Source organism: Trifolium pratense, linkage group LG5, assembly GCF_020283565.1.
Source record: "Trifolium pratense cultivar HEN17-A07 linkage group LG5, ARS_RC_1.1, whole genome shotgun sequence".
Taxonomy (NCBI): domain Eukaryota; kingdom Viridiplantae; phylum Streptophyta; class Magnoliopsida; order Fabales; family Fabaceae; genus Trifolium; species Trifolium pratense.
The window spans coordinates 49,666,429-49,684,437 of NC_060063.1; the positions used below are offsets into that span (position 1 = coordinate 49,666,429).

An 18,009-nucleotide genomic window follows, 5' to 3' on the forward strand; every position below is an offset into this window, starting at 1 on the left:
TCAAGTGATAAAAATTAAGCTTTTAAATTGACGAAAAAAATTTGAGATTTTGAATCGTTCAAGTAGGTAAAAACGTGCGAATTTAAACGATTTTATTGATTTTCAGAGAGTTAAATTGTGTAAACTCGTTTTGACCTACGATTTTACAAAAACTATTTTAGCTTTTATTTAACATAAACCTAAAAAAATAGGCTAGGTTTTAAAAAAATAGGCTAGGTTTAAAGTAGAAATAGAAATGGGGAAAACGGGATTCTAGGATGGATAGTGTTAGGTAAAATGGTGTTCTCTATTATTCACATAAGGCAATGCACCTTATATAGGCAAGTATACAAGGAGATTTAACACTAGCTTGAACAACAAGCAACTAGTTGGCTCAAGCCAACCTGCGCGCGCGCCTGTGGGCTTGGCAAGCCAGGCCTGCTTGGCTGCTTAGCTTACAATCCAACAAACCCTCCCTTAAGCTAAACCTCTAAAACAAGTATGAATTACAAATTCTAAACAACAGTAATGACATCACAAATGCTAAGTCTATCTCTCAATTTACAAAAGCTCTCAAGCTTTAGTGCCTTGGTCATAATGTCTGCAACTTGATCTTGAGTGCTGCAGTGCTCCAACTCAACAATCTTCTCTTTGGTAAGATCCCTCAGAAAATGGTATCTAACATCTATGTGTTTGCATTTACCATGTAAAACTGGATTCTTTGACAGCTTAATGGAAGAGCTGTTATCACAAAGTATCACAGTTTCTCCCACCTGTGCTTGACCAAGTTGATCAAGTATCCTTCTCAGCCATACTGCTTGACAGGCACTAGATGCTGCAGCTACAAACTCAGCTTCAGTAGTGGAAAGAGTCACTATAGCTTGTTTTTTTGAAGACCATGAGATTGGTCCATTTCCATACATGAACACATATCCAGATGTGGATTTTCTGTCATCCAAATCACCTGCATAGTCAGAATCTGTCCAGCCTTGCAGTTTCAATTCACCTTGATTCCTTTGATACAATATCCCTAAATTGATTGTACCCTTCAGATACCTCAGAATCCTTTTCACAGCAGCCAAATGTAGTTCAGTAGGCCTATCCATATATCTTGCTACTAAACATACAGAGAAGGCAAGATCAGGTCTTGTGGCCAAAAGATACATTAGACAACCTATCATTTGCCTATATTCAGTAGCATCAACAAGCTTCCCACCTTCATTCTTTGTTAACTTGCAGCCAGTGACAATTGGACTGCATACTTTGTTACAATTCTCCATACCAAACCTCATCAATATATCTTGAGCATATTTTTGTTGATAGATGAATATCCCATTTTCAGCTTGTTTGATTTCAACACCCAAAAAATACCTCATCCTCCCTAAATCTGTCATTGCAAACTTGCTTTTCATTGATCTTTTGAAACTTTCAAACATCTCTTCATCATTACCTGTGTATATCAGATCATCAACATATAGACTTACTATCAGAATTTTTCCTTCTTTTTCATGTTTGATAAAAAGAGTGTGCTCATATGGACATTTGGTGAATGATTCCTGCACAAAGTATGACTCAATCTTGCTGTACCAAGCCCTGGGAGCCTGCTTCAAGCCATATAGGGCCTTTTTGAGCTTGTACACCTTATACTTATCATTGGTCTGGTAGCCACATGGCTGCTCAACATACACATCTTCAGTCAATTCACCATGTAAGAAAGCACTCTTTACATCAAGCTGATACACTTTCCATCCCTTGCTAGCAGATAAGGCCAATATACACCTTATTGTATCCCATCTGGCAACAGGTGCAAAAACCTCTCTGTAATCAACACCATGCTGCTGACTGTAACCTTTAGCTACTAGTCTAGCCTTATACTTCTCAACCTTTCCATTCTCATTGTATTTAGTTTTGAAGATCCATTTCACTCCAATTCTTTTACTTCCTTCTGGTAATTCTGTCAATTCCCAAGTTCCATTCTTTTCAATGGCTTCAATTTCTTGATCCATTGCTTTTCTCCACACTTCATGTTTTGCAGCTTCTTCATATGTGTCTGGATCATCATTGCAGAAAACAGCTAAATTGTGCAAACCATCATCCTCAATTTGCTCTTGTCCAGTCACATAGTCTCTCATCCAACCAGGTGGTCTCCTTGGTCTGGGAGAGATAATGGGATTACCATGTAGATCTTCATCAGAACTTTCAGTGTCACTAACATGTTCAACATCAGGACTTTGTTGGCTGCTTTCTCCAACCTCCATTGGCCCATCATTACTCACTTGATCTTTTTCATCATTGTTGCTTAGAGCTTCAATATCATCTAGATCAGTTGCTTGAGCCTTTGCAGGCTTATTGTCTTTCATTTCCCATCCTTTTGACTCATCAAAGATTACATCCCTGCTAACAATTATCCTTTTATTGGCTGGATCATAAAGTTTGTATGCTTTTGATTCTTCACTCACACCAAGATGAATGCACTTAATGCTTTTTGAATCTAATTTCTTCCTTTGAGTGTCAGATACATGTGCATAGGCCACACAACCAAAGATCTTGAAGTAGTGAACTGCTGGCTTCACTTTACTCCAAGCCTCTTCTGGTGTCACTTCCTTCACTGACATGGTTGGACTTCTATTCAACACATATGTTGCCCAAATGACTGCTTCAGGCCAAAATCTCTTAGGTACCCCTCTCTCAGTCAACATACTCCTGACCATATTCAGAATAGTTCTATTCTTTCTCTCAGATACTCCATTCTGCTGTGGAGTATAGGCTGCAGTGAGTTGCCTTTTGATTCCATGTTGACTGCAAAAATCATTAAATTCATTTGAAGTGAATTCACCTCCTCTATCAGTTCTTAGACATTCAATTTGACAACTTGACTCTTTTTCTACTATTGCTTTGAATTTTTTGAAAGTAGATAGTGCACTAGATTTTTCTATGAGAGGATAGGTCCATGTTTTCCTGCTAAAATCATCAGTGAAGGTAATGAAGTACCTGCTTCCTCCATTTGATGTAGGGTTGATAGGGCCACAGATGTCAGAATGTATCAATTGAAGTCTTTCTGTAGCTCTCCAATTTGAAGTTTTAGGAATAGGATCCCTATGTTGCTTGCCTATAATGCAGCTTTCACAAGTTTCTGCAGTTTCTTGTAGAGCAGGCAATCCCTTGACCATGGATTTCTTTGCTAAAATGTTCAACCCTTTAAGATTCAAGTGGCCATATCTGCAATGCCACAGTTGTGTAAGATCTGAACTTGTAGTCTTGAAGCACATTGGAGTGATCACTGAAGCATGTATCATGTACATTCTATTAGCTGACATCTCAGTGGACATAAGCAAACCTCTGCTTTCATGATACACCTTGCAACTGTTATTGGAGAAGATAATTGTCAAGTTTTTCTGTTGTAATTGGCCAATACTCAGCAGATTATTCTTCAACTCAGGAAGATAATACACACTAGTTATGACCTGCACTATTCCTCCAATTTGCAATCTCAAATTGCCCTTTCCCATGACTTGCATTCTTGAATTGTCACCCAATTTCACAGTTTCTCTAAACTCTGAATCAAATTCAAACAGCCATTCTTTCTTTCCAACCATATGATTGCTACAGCCAGAATCAAGAAACCAGATCTCATCTTTCAATTCACTTTTGACTGGTTCTTTAAGCTTTTCTTGCGCCATAAGCAAGACTTCGCCATGTTCATCAAACTCTGCATAGTTTGCTTCTTCCCAAGTTGGACATTCACTCTGGTAATGTCCAAGCTTGTGGCATCTGTAACACTCAACAAGCTCTCTACTTTGTTGTCTACCTCTGCCTCTTCCACCTCTTGAACCGTTTCTTCCTCTCCCCCTACCCCCACCCCTACCATGTGAAGCCTGCAAGGCCTGCTCTTCATCTTTCACTAGGGTAGGCTTCATTCTTTTCTCATGGACCAACAAGCTGCTTTGTAATTCATCAATTGTAAGGGTGGTGACATCATTAGACTCTTCTATGGAACACACAACGTAATTGAATTTTTCACTCATAGATCGCAACACCTTTTCTACAACTATAGTCTGAGTCAAGGTTTCACCTGAAGCACTCATCTTGTTTGCAATTGCTAAAGTTCTTGAGAAAAAATCACTTACAGACTCATTATCTTTCATCTGCAAGATTTCAAATTCCTTTCGCAATGCTTGAAGCTGAGCTCTCTTCACTTTGGTCGAACCTTGATATTTCTTGCGCATTGATTCCCAAATGTCACGAGCTGTGTTGCGTTCAAGAATAGTTTCCAAGATTGATCTTTCAATTGATTGAAAGAGAAAGTTCTTGGCCTTTAGATCTTTGAGTTTGCTTTCCGCTGCAAGTTGTGTTTGTTCTGCAGTTGCGTTTGCAGGCGCAACAATGATGCCATCTTCAATTAGGGACCAATATTCTTTCGATCTAAGCAAATTTTCCATAAGCATTGCCCAATGATCATAGTGTCCATCAAACTTTGGAATTGATGGACGAAGATAATCGGAATCAGCCATTAGAGGGCAATAGAAAGCGATCAATCGAGGAAGAAGACGATGAAGTTTGGGAAGAACGATATGAAACGGTTTGTAACAGAATTGTAACTGAATTTGCAAAATCTGCGATTTGCAGTTATCAGGACCCTTGTGGGCTCACTGATACCAAATGTTAGGTAAAATGGTGTTCTCTATTATTCACATAAGGCAATGCACCTTATATAGGCAAGTATACAAGGAGATTTAACACTAGCTTGAACAACAAGCAACTAGTTGGCTCAAGCCAACCTGCGCGCGCGCCTGTGGGCTTGGCAAGCCAGGCCTGCTTGGCTGCTTAGCTTACAATCCAACAGATAGTGTGTCTTTTCCTAGAGTCCCTGTTTATACGTAGTGAAGTAATGGACAAACAAAAAAGAGCGAAAATTTGATTCACCAAATACAACTTCCTTAATCCTTAAATTAACTTAAAAAAAATGAATAATGATTCTATATTATATTATTTTAGACTAAAATAGATTTAGAGTAAGATTTCATTCATACCTAAAAAAGTAACATTATTCTAGGTATCAGAAACAGAAAAATTTAGCCAAAGCCAACTAAAAAACATCTAAGTAATGTGATGCCCGAGTTTGATCAAGGTCCAATTGGATAATAAACTTAATTTAAAATAAACTTCTCCTTTCTTTTGGTGCAATTGTTCATGATTATAGCCTTATAGTTATAAGGAGATATTAATATTATACACTGTAAAATTCCAATATATTTTCCGCCTTCATTTTTTTTTGGGTTTTACGGGTTTTTGAAGTTAGCTCACCCTCGCGTTTAGGAGTCGTCTGTACCAAAATACCGGTCACCAAATTCTCCCAATCCAGGAATGACACGAAACTGGTCATTTAGTCCTTCTTCAATCTCGGAAGTGACAACTTTCAGTTGCGGAAAAAGTTTACATACACAATGTATTCCCTCGGGAGCCTGAAATAATTTTTGAAATGTATTATGTTGGTTTTCATTAAACATAGTAGGATCTTTACTAGTACTCAATTGAATAACTTACAGAGACTAGATTGAGGAAAATTATCCGTGACTCTGGAACTCCCTTTTTTATAAGAAGCTCGATTGCTTGGCTGGCACTGTTGCCTAAATAAATCATTGCAATAAGGTGCGTGACGTCAATATTTTCCAATCTTATATAACTGTAGTTATAATGTAGTATTGTTACTCCAAATAAATTTGTTGTATAGACAGTGAGACAGTGTTAAAAAATGAAAAGACCATATAGCTGAATGATGGACACATGATGAATTATAAAAAGTTGTGACTTCTGAGAATGAATGAAGAACATAACTGACCTGTACCAAGTACTGGGTCCATGAGAAGAACATGTCTCTCTGAAATATCTTTAGGGAGCTTCTCATAAATAAGCTTATAGAATGAAAACATTGTGGTGAATTACATTTGAAGAGTTGTATCATTTTACACAGGAACAAACAAAATCAAGAAAGATAAACATAGTAAAAAAGGAAGTCTAATTACCTGAGTTTCATCACGGTCTCGATGGATGAGAATTTTTCCTATTTTTATTCCTTTACAGCATGCACGGAGAGCATTTTCCATGCTTTCACCACTGAACAATTATAGGAAGTTATAAAATTTCTTTTAAAACAGCTGAAGTAGAATTCATAAACAATATGGCATTAAAATTTCAAAAGATGGCTTAAACGCACAATCCTCACACCTGAATAGGGGTCAAATATATACACTATCATATCTGAAAATGGTTCAGATAAATAAAATTGTTATCAGAGGCAACTATACGTTGGAATTGAAATTAAAACCTATGTAATGGATAATGATATCTTGATAATGCTAACAAGTTTTTTCCCAATTTAACCACTCAGATCAGAACATTTAGTAGATCCAATATCTTAAAAATGAATGACAATTGAGTATGGAGATAATAAGTCTGAAGACAAGCAGTTCAGTAAACCTTTTGAAATAGAAAAGTTACCTTCTAATAACAGATACTCCACACAATTTCTTACAAAAATCGACTCCAATATAAATTGATCCTGAAATGCGGCAAAAATTATAATTTAGCTCTCTCTCTCTCTAAACTTAGCAGCTTCTTTCTAACATAGTAAGTCTTTCAAGTTATATTAAAACATAGATAACTAAAAAACCTGCTGGTAGATTTAAAGTTTAAATGATAGAATGAGTTTTCGTTTCCTTAGAGATAGACCTGTAGGTGTGGTAACTTGTTTCTCTGTAAATGGCAAGTAACCGAGACCATGTTCCACTACCTGTTAAGTCCAGTGATACTGACATTAATTCTCCTTACTAAGGGTTGTAAATCATGTTATCTTGTATAAAGTATTACCTACCAAACGAATTAGCCTATCTGAATAAAAAACAAAGTCATGCTTTGATATTTCCTTATCACGGATAAGAGTGTGCATGCCTCTAGTCTGCAAGAAAGCTCCAACTTTAGAACTTAGCATTAAAAATATCTCCTTGGAGCAAAAAAGAAGACAGAGTTAAGGTAGAAGAAATGACAGTAAGATGAAAATCACCTGGAAAGTAGACTGTATAACATTCAAATTTGGATATATCTTACAAAGGTTATGCTGCCCAAGCTTAGTGCGGATATGTTGAACGATCAAGTCAATTGCTACATGATTATCTCCCCCACGAGGTATGATTATGTCCGCATACTTTTTGGTTGGAAGAATAAAATCATCGAAGGCAGGCTTAACAAATTTAGCATACTGAAAATTCAGTAAGATATTTCCATATCAGCCATGCAATTTCATGTATTGGTGGACAATCAGGAATTTGTGTTGTACAAAGCAAAACCAAATTCAGTGCATTAGAAACAAAGGGGTTGTTTGTTTCAAGTCTATATTTCTGGGAATATATGGGTAGGAATAGATATACCCATGTTTGCTACAAGGTTGACATAAAATTATTCATGGATATGAAGGTTCCTTGGAATAAAATAACTTCTCTTATCTCCATGATTTTATTCCCAAGGAAATGGGACTGAATTGTTGTATCTGGCACTAGTTTGTCCCTATCGGCTACCACAACACAACTATTCTTTAGAATGGACATTACAGGCATAATTTATTTGTTGTCTTTCCAAAAAAGATCTAATCAATTGTAAGAAATACGATATAAATATAAATAAATTGTTACTTCTCATAAATTATAATCCTGAATTCCTGACATATGTCTGTCTACTGAAGATATTTATAATATACAAAATATTAAAAGGCATGCCTGTTCTAGTACAGAGTGCACATCTCTACCCCTGTCAACAGTATCTCGTTTTATTCTGCGGCCAAGCCTTACATCCGGATCTACATAACATGCAGACATGCAGTGCAATATCAGTATATAACTTTCAAGCATAAGGAAATATAAAACACACCGACAATTTCTATAGAGAGATCATTATCATACAAAATTGTCGCCATGTACATTTAAAAAACTTGAGACAAACAGCATGGAGCACATTCTCCTCACTTTACAAGGTCACATGATTCCCCATTGCCACTCATTCTATATATGTCGGGTACTCTTAAAATAGGGGTGGAGGTTTGAAAATTAAATTGTTTGTTTGTATTTAGAATCTTACTTTCTTATTCCTTTCCTATCCACATTAAAACAGATACACCGGATAGAACACATAAACACAGAGAGAGATGCATGATATTAAAGAAACTAGAAGAAAACAATTAACATTTCCTCAAATAACCAGAAAGCATGTCTAATTATTTACACAGTATAATATAATGTTGAAAGGCTAGACCTTTACACAGTATAGTCCAAGGTTTTTAACCAGGTTCGGTCCATTATAGCCATAGTAGTAATTTTTATAACCAAGTGATCACTTGTTGGTTGATTTTTACTAGACCAGTAAAAACAACATAAGAGAACAATTCTAATTATTTTGTCATGGCCCTCTCAGAACTCAGCATCAGTGCTCAGCTGAGACGATAGAATTTTCCAAAACGAAGAGAGTGTTGTAAATTGTGGATCACAGGCGGTTGTAAATTCTACTATGTTACAGTGCTATAGCACCACTTTAGCCATTTTTTTATTAATAAACTCACTATGGATTACTGCAACAGTGCAACCTTTTATGAAAGGGGCTACTACGTACGTTCATGGATCTGAACTGTAGAAGAACAAGGCATAGCACAACTACACATACTAGGTCTAGCTAAGTGCAGTATTTAGTATGGTGTATGTACCATTTTATTCCTTGACTTTAAACCATCTCCTTTCCCTATGACAAACAAAATTCAGTGTGTTTTAACCCATTTAGCTTGTAATAGATGGGACGGACAACAGCTTGAAATGATAAACAAAATGGAACATCAATAGACCTGCATCAACAAATATCTTCATATTCATCATGTCGCGGACACGTTGTTCATGAAAAACCAATATACCCTCCATAATGATTACATCAGATGCATTAACCTGCCAAAGGTGAGTAGTAGTAATATTAGTAATGATAAGCACTGGCCTATATTTTCATTTTACACCGATATTACGCCTCTAATCATAATTGTCTGAAAACATCAAGAAACTGGTTTCAATAATCGTCATGGTGAAGAAAGAGCATTTAGTTTTAAGAGGGAAAAATCAATAGACTAACGAAATGGATTATGCCCTTTCTTCTTCTAAACAGATAGACACAAGGACAAGTATATGGTTAACAATGAATAATTTCAGTAACACATTCTTTAACACACATTTTTCAACACATTCACTTTTATTGGATTTCATAAAATTTATATAGGATCCACATACTTTTGTGGGGTCCGTGTGGATTTTAACCAATAAAAGAGAGTGTGATGAAAAGTGTGTTGCTAGCACTCGTCGTTAATAATTAAGGGATATCATATCAACTGATGACTCTTGTTATGGTAGATGATTGTTGCTTAACTTTCATAAATGAAAAGATTTAAGCAAGGCAACAAATTCAATAACAACTGATACTAACACCACACCTAATTTGAACTTATCAGAAAGGTTACCTGTCGGTGTCTATCAGAAGCTCTCTGGTGGAGCTTAAAATCATAAATAGGAACCTGAACTGACTGTCCAGATTTAAGCTTGATGAGTGTTTCTACAAGTTGCTCTGTATCAAATGCATCTAAAACAAAAACCAAAAAGATTTATTCCAGATCACATGATTTCCAAAAATTTTGCCTAATAATCTTAAATTCTTAATTAAACTTTGTGTTACCATACCAGGATGATCAAAATTATACTCATGAACGCGTTTGCACTCATCATTTGTTAAACCACGATAGAACGAATCCTACAACAACAACAACAGATGAATTACTAAAGAGCTATTAGTAAATTACTCCCTCTGGTTCATTAAAAAGATTATGTATCTGGACCATAAATAGTCTAGATACATGTTTTATTCAATGAACCTAAAAAGTTGTTTTTTGCTTATAGTATTCAAAATCGGAGAGGGTAGTAATTAATCAGAAGTTCAGAACTGATTTGCATTAGCTTCATGATTCCCCAAATTATTCATTAACATTAAAAAATTACAACTAGAAAATCACAGTGACATGATTCACAAGAACAATTTATTGATCTAGTAAATTAGTAATTAATCTGAACTGATTTGTATTAGCTTCATTATTGATCTATCTATGATCCATTAACATTACAAAATTACAACTAGAAAATCGCAGTGACATGATTCACAAACAATTCTGTGATCTAGTACATTAGTCATTAATCTGAACTAATTTGTATTATTAGCTTCATGATTGATGTATGATATGATCCATTAACATTACAAAATTACAACTAGAAAATCGAAGTAACCTGATTGACGAGAACAACTCTGTGATCTTGCAGCTGTTGAATAATCATATCACACACTGTAGTTTTCCCCGATGCAGTACCTCCAGAGACACCTGATTCACCAGAAAAACGCAAATAAAATTGAATCAAATCATGTCTCCGAGTAAATGCAGGAAAATTATTGTAATAAATGTTTTGATCTTCTATTTTCAATTCCACGATCAAATCCGTTAAACAGATCAAGCAAAAACAAGCAAGTGTGTGCGCGGCCTGTGCGCGGCGTGTGCTTATAATGTATGTAGGAAGAAGCGAAAGAGATTGAATTTTGCAATGAAGCAAAAAGATGGAAAAGAGGAATTAGTTAGTTGCAAATAAAAGAGGAAAAAGAAGAATGGTTATGCATATACCGATTATGAAGATGTTACTGGAAGGTATTTCGGTTGGAGAAGAAGAAGGAGAAGAGGAGGATGAAGGATGCCAACGGTAGAAATGCGCACCGGAGGATTCCATTACGTCCAATGCGTTTCTTTCTCTGCCTTTTCTTCCAACGCTCTGCTCTTATATACGTATGCTCTCTATGTGCCTCTTTTAGTTTTTTTGTTTTGTTTTATTTTTCGTCCTTTTCCTAACCTCATTTTCTTATTTGAGATTTATCTATTAGTTACTCTTGCGTCCTCTGCATTTTTTATTTTACTTTTTTCTTTTAAGTAGCGTATGATATAAAAATTCTGTTACAAAAGTAGCGCACGAGATATTTTAATAAATTTATATCACGCGAAATATGGAGTTGGATGACAAAAATAAATTTTTTATTATTTTTTGCTTCTCTAATATTTGCACCCCTTTTTTGCAGGGACGGACTGGAGGGGGGCGAGCAGGGGCTCCAACCCCTCCCTAAATATGTATACTATATTATATATGTGTATATTATAATCTATAAATTGTTAAGTTGGGCATATGTGCATGTATATCCTATAAATGAATGGAGAGAGTGAGTGTTTTAGTTGTTGTCTTTTTGTGTACTAGTAATTCAAATAGATAGATGATCATTTAATGTCTATGGGTTGCTAATGACATATCCTATTTCCTAGCTACTTCTTTTTATACAATATCTAATCTAATACTATATGTCTGTCTATTCTATTTTAGAGTTTTGCTAATGATAATGAATTTAAAGATAGAAATTTTGTATTGATAAGAGCATATTTTTTTTTTTTGTAATTTTAAGAAATTGATTACACGATTTTTTAGTCAAAATTACCATATCCGACTTTTAACATGTTAACATTTTCCTTTATTTTATCACAAAATTTTATTTTGTTTTAGGTGCTACAATGTTTGTAAAAAAAACTATAGTGGTTTTATTTTATATGTATTGTTTGTTATTAAAAAAAAAAAATCGGCCCATTCGGCCCCCCGTCTTATTGATTTCTAGATCCGTTCCTGCTTTTTTGGTTGAAAAGCCCAAATATCAGGACTAAAACCACAAATAATCCTTCTTTTTTTTTTTGTACAAACCTCCTTTTCATTCGGTAAACTATTATAGTCTACATACATCCAATCTAATCTAATTATGAGATGTCAATTTTTTTATGTTAGTTTATGAAATATCTATAAAAATATATATATATATATATATATATATATATATATATATATATATATATATATATATATATATATATATATATATATTTATTATGATTTGATGGAATGTATATCTAAAAAAATATTACACCTTATAGTGCATTGAAATTTATATCTTTTGTGAAAAAAAATTGTTAATATTTGTGTATTCCATTTGTACTAAACTCCAACTCTCAATGACAAGAGATGACAAATTAAAGTTCAAATCTTAACGTGAAGAGTATACTAAAAGTGAATATCTCACTCGGCAAATATTTGAACTTTGATTTGTCATGTCACGTTGTAAACAGAAGCGAAGATGAGGTTTGAGGGGATTCAGCTGAACTTCCTAAACATAAAAAAAAAAAAAAAATACAAATATATCCTAATATATTTGTATTTTAATTTGAACCCCTGAATTTTATTTTTGGACCACTAGCCCAAGGTTTTATTTGAATTGATTGAATATAACGGGATGGAGCGGAGCGGAATAGAGTAAAATAGAATGGAGCATAATGGAATAAAATAAATCTTTCATTTCATTATTCGGATATTTTATGATGGAGAGGAACAAATTTTGCATTCCATCCTTTACCTCCCAAATTGGAGGGGAACAAAATGGAAAAAAAGTGGGGGTATGAGATGAAATTCATTTCATCATATTTCATTTCATTATTAATTTTGAAATCCAAACGATGGAACATTATTCCATTCCATCCATTTTCATTCCATTCAATCATATTCCATCGACCCAAACATAGTTCAAAAGATCCAAAAAGTCAAATTTTAAACTCTCTAGGTTTTAAACTCTCAAATTTCAATCATATTCCATCGACCCAAACATCGTGCCCAATTTTGTTAAAACAAAAAACACAATAATGATATTTGGTCATATTTCTCAACATTCAGTAAACACATCATGTTATCTATATATCTCTTCTATCACATCACAAACTTATCACATCTATCACATTATTTTCTATCTCTTTTAAAGTGTACAGACCCTGACCAAATTTACTACCTTTAAGGCGAAAATATCTTTTGTGTCTATCTATCTCTTATTTTGCACTCTCATCTTATTTATCCTTTCTCTTTCATCTCTTTCTCTTATAAAATACATCAAAATATACTAAAGTCATAGTGGTTTTTCTACCATCAAAGCCACTAATTAATAGCCTGTTTGGATTCAAGACCGGAGCTAAAATTTGCATGTTTGAGTGAACCTTTACAGCAAAAAGATGCATTAGGACGTGATTTTTGTTAGGACTTAGAGAGAGAATATTGAGGAAAATACGAGAGAATGAGAGAGAGTAATTGTGTAAAAGTTTATTGAATGATCAAGTTACATTTTTGCATACATATATGTCTCTTACTTCATTTGGGCTTTAACGATACAATTCATAGTCTTGATCATTCTAACAAACATACCTAATCATCAGTTACTTAAACACCAAGTAATCGAACTTACAACTAATTAATCTCATAACAAGTTGTAACTGCTTTTAGGTAATTTGTTCCACAAGTAATGACACTAACAATTTTTGGGTAGCCGTAGTTTTGAAACTCACAACCAATGCTAAATCAAAATCCGGATACAGTCCCATCCACCAAATATTAGATATGTGCACAATAGTATTCGTGCGTCACATGCAAGCAAATTTTTAGGATACCACGTAGATTATTCAAATAATATTTATATACTTGAATCGGATTCCCATCGAGAACAAGATTTTGGTAAAAAGTAAAGTCTGGCCTAAAGCAAGTGTTTGAAGTTCAAAGTATGGTGGGTTAGGTTTTTCTTTCATCCTGTGATGATTATATTTTATACGTGTGATGATAAGATACTATGGCAAATGCTAAATAGTGTCTCTGGGACACTCTTTAAGCCCTTAAATAGTAAGTTTTTTATAGAATTTTTATGGAAATTCGTAAAGTCAACACATTGAAAATTGGAGTGTGTAATTTTTTGAATAAAAAGTTTCTTTTAATAGAATGCTTAAAGAGTGTCCCGGGGCACTCATTAACAAGACCCTATAAATTATAATAATAGTAGAATCAAGGTTACAACACGGATTGTTTGACAAATTTCATGTCTCAAATTATTATGGGAGTCTATAAAGTTGTTACTTACAAAAACAATGATCAATCTAGAAAAAATATATTGGACAAAATGATCAATCTATAAATTAAATTCAATAATAATGTACAAAAGAATGAATGAAACTCACTATTCAATAATAGTGTACAAAAGAATGAATGAAACTCACTATAAACATGTCACATGAATAACATATATATATCATCCCTCCCTCACATCATCATCATCACTCCATCATGATTCTGAATTCTTGAAAACTAAGAACACCATCCCCATCCAAATCAAACTTACCAATCATCAATTTACATTCCTCAATAGACTTAGAATCCCCTAATTTTTTCAACATCCTCTTCAAACTCTTTGGTGTTATGAACCCACACTCTTCACTAACATACATTTCAAAAGCTTCTCTCAAATCCTTCAATTTCTCTTCCTCTCCTCCTGATTTCATAAGCCTTATCAAATCCTCCAAACACAATAATCCATCACCATCAGAATCCAATGCCTCAATAGCGATTTCCGCTTCTTTTAATTGAAACTCTCCACCAATCTTCATCATTCTACTCCTTAACTCGTTCGGCGAAATCTTTCCGTCACCATCCTCATCAAAATAACTAAGAACCCGCTCAAATTCCATGTTAGGACTCATCATGTTAACAAAAAACCTAAAATTTGAATATATTTGGAACTATACAAAGTAATTATATACTCCAACAAATTAAAGAAATTAGATTATTAGTATATAGTATAGGAATTATGTGTAAGATAGTATATATGCAGGATTTATATATTTTTGAGTTGGTTATGAAATATTTGGTTGTGTGTTATGGTATTTATATGAGAATTTTGAAGGCGTGTGAAATTTCAGGAAGATTATGATTGGGATGGTGCAAGCAAGTTTCATAGGATGAATGTTCGAGGAAGAGGAAACAGCAGAAACGTCACGGCGTGCGGTTGGTGGGACAGACATACCATAATGAATGAGAAGAGAGAGAAAATGGATAACGCGGGGTCAACAGACTTTATCAAATTTAAAGGCCTAGAAATAACCTATAATAACGGTCAACGAGAACGTGACTTTTTTTTTTCTTATATGTAGAAGAAACAAAAGAAAAAGAAAAACAAACTATCTAGAAAAGAAAGTTCCACAAGCATCATTAGTAGGAGAAGATTCATTTTTATTATGATCGTTTTATTTCTATTTATTTATGAAAAATATTAAACAGTGCTTCTGGGATATTAATTAAGCCTATTAATATAAAAATTTTGTCTTGAAAATTGTGTATTCAATGCCTTAAAATATAGTAAAAATTATCTTATCCCCATTAATTTTATATTTTATTTTATTTTTTTAATATATTTAACAAGTGTCCTGGAAACACTGTTTAGCAAGACTATTTATTTATGGGTCATGTTAACTTGTGCCCTAAGGGCACATATTAAGCTACCTAAAAATAGAAAGGGTGCCAAATAGAAATATAACATTTAATGATACAAAGAATTTAATGTTTAGATAATTAAATACAACACAAGTTCAATAAATTTTTTCCACATTTATCTTCTTAACATGTGACCTTAAGGGCACAAGTTAACTATTTATTTATGGGTCATGTTAACTTGTGCCCTAAGGGCACATATTAAGCTACCTAAAAATAGAAAGGGTGCCAAATAGAAATATAACATTTAATGATACAAAGAATTTAATGTTTAGATAATTAAATACAACACAAGTTCAATAAATTTTTTTCACATTTATCTTCTTAACATGTGACCTTAAGGGCACAAGTTAACATTCTCCTTTATTTATCTATTTACGGTAAATTCTTTGTATAGTTGGGGGAGCAGTTTATGATGGGAAGGAACTGGCACGGCCGCCCAATGAGTGTTCAAACGCGTCGGTGCCACCGTAGTCACACGGTGGAAACACTTGTCATACCCATGCCTTATCAACATAATTTTTTTTTCATTTTGGGTTAGTACTGATTGTTTATTTTTTATTTTTTGAAGCAAGTAGCCAAGTACTGATTGTTTATTTATCCGTTCACAAACGGTCGTGTAGTTTAATGGTCTGTTTTTTATAGTTTAATATAAGACGCTTTTGTGTTTAAAAAAACAAAAAGAATCCTTTTGGAATTAACTTCTTGTTTTCAATAATATAAGACTCTTTGTAAATTACCTAGATATACAATTGAGGCTCTTTTTATCTTTTCAATATAATATATCTCTTAATTAGTCAAATTGAATGCATCAATTAACAAAAGGTAGTAGTAAATTATAAGATATACTCCTCTGTATCGCAATATAATCACATTGGCCAAATTATACTTACAAATTAAGAAATATAATTAGTGTCGTATGAAAAAGAGAAACTGTGAGTTAATTTATAAAATTGTTTTTTATTAAGGGTATATGAAAGATAAATCGAATACTACCTCCGTCCCTAATTATAAGATTCTGTTTGACAAAAATATATTATTCATTTATCTTGTTTTGACCGTATTTTTTTAATAATATATAAATGTAAATATTAGCATATAAGATCTTGTTAAATTTGTTTTGATGAGTATTTTCAAAATATTAAATTTTTATAATTTTTACTAGAGTCAGGATCCGTTGACACCAACTAGTTTGACACCAAATGTTACACCTCTCAATAACGTTTTAACCTATATAAATTTTATAAAATCCACCGTTGGATTGAAAGTTTACATCATATAGATCATTTGTGTAAAATTTCAGACAAATCCAAAATCATTTGATATGTTATTGAGAAACATAAAGATTAACGGCATTTAAAAAAATACAAAAACCGTTAATTTTGATGTATCTCAATAACATATCAAATGATTTTGGATTTATTTGAAATTTTACACAAATGATCTATATGATGTAAACTTTCAATCCAACGGTGGATTTTATAAAATTTATATCGGTTAAAACGTTATTGAGAGGTGTAACATTTGGTGTCAAACTAGTTGGTGTCAACGGATCCTGACTCTTTTTACTAATAGTCAATTAACGATACTAGTGATCAAAATTGTGCATTGGCGTACGTGCAGTGGTCAAATAAAGCCTTATAATTAGGGGACGAATGTAGTAATTGTTAGAAAAGAGAATAATAAATAGTTAAGGGTATAATAGGAAAAATAAAATTAAATGTTTCATTGATAATATAAAGTGACTTATAATTTAGTACAAATAATTTAGTACGAATTTGAAAGTATAATTTAATAAAGAATAAATTAAATTTTAAATGATATATATAAGAAATTGTAAAATAAATTCAAAGTTAATATTGTGAATCTTCATTTCATGGAGAAATTTTTTTTTTTTAGTCGTATTTTTTGACCTTTTATTTTTATGTTTATTGTAATTTTAGTCTCAACTTACGTGTTTTGTCATAAAAATTGTGAATTTTGTGTAAAAATGTGCATTATAATCTCAAAATAAATGTTTTATCATTAGATTTAATATTGGGGCAATAAATGAATTTTACTTTATAAAAAAATACCATTATTAGGGGAAAACATCCGCTAAGATCAAATTTACAACAAACGTATTAACGGTCCAAAAAAATTGGATTAATAATGGGGGTATTTTCATAAATTTAGGGGGACTAAAAGTAAAATTAAACCAATAAAAAACATTCTAGTAAAATTCAGTACAAGTGTTCAACCTCTAATTAGTTAAGCTTAATATTAATCAAAAGTATAATAAATCGACCATCAACATGAAACGAGTCTGATTGTTGTGTAGTTTCAAAAATTCAATATCTTGTGAATATAAAAATTTCAATTAATTGAAGTTTAAAAAAAAACGGATTTATTTTTGAACTTATGCATGACAATTTATGTAAATAAATAAACTTTTAAGTTAATTCATATGTTCTCATTAACTAAATTTGTATTTTTATAAGTTTTTTCATAAACTATCTTGACAAACATATAATAATACATAAAAATTTATTTTCCTCAA

At 32.9% G+C, this 18,009-nt stretch overlaps 2 protein-coding genes across 2 annotated transcripts; both read right to left on the reverse strand.

Moving 5' to 3' along the window:
• Positions 1-5,113: 5,113 nt before the first annotated feature.
• On the reverse strand, positions 5,114-10,891 carry LOC123887317 (uridine kinase-like protein 1, chloroplastic). The gene is made up of 14 exons (XM_045936617.1): positions 10,718-10,891; positions 10,332-10,423; positions 9,735-9,804; positions 9,518-9,636; positions 8,861-8,957; positions 7,749-7,828; positions 7,040-7,234; positions 6,851-6,934; positions 6,709-6,769; positions 6,478-6,538; positions 6,003-6,093; positions 5,819-5,891; positions 5,524-5,606; positions 5,114-5,441 (listed from the first exon to the last, which is right to left on the reverse strand). Exons 1-14 carry the CDS (start codon positions 10,818-10,820, stop codon positions 5,292-5,294), a joined length of 1,359 nt encoding a protein of 452 aa, XP_045792573.1. The 5' UTR covers positions 10,821-10,891; the 3' UTR covers positions 5,114-5,291.
• A 3,204-nt stretch (positions 10,892-14,095) lies between these two features.
• LOC123887318 (putative calcium-binding protein CML19) lies at positions 14,096-15,260 on the reverse strand. The gene has a single exon (XM_045936618.1). The coding sequence runs from the start codon at positions 14,684-14,686 to the stop codon at positions 14,261-14,263; it is 426 nt and encodes a 141-aa protein (XP_045792574.1). The 5' UTR covers positions 14,687-15,260; the 3' UTR covers positions 14,096-14,260.
• Between the last annotated feature and the right edge of the window lie 2,749 nt (positions 15,261-18,009).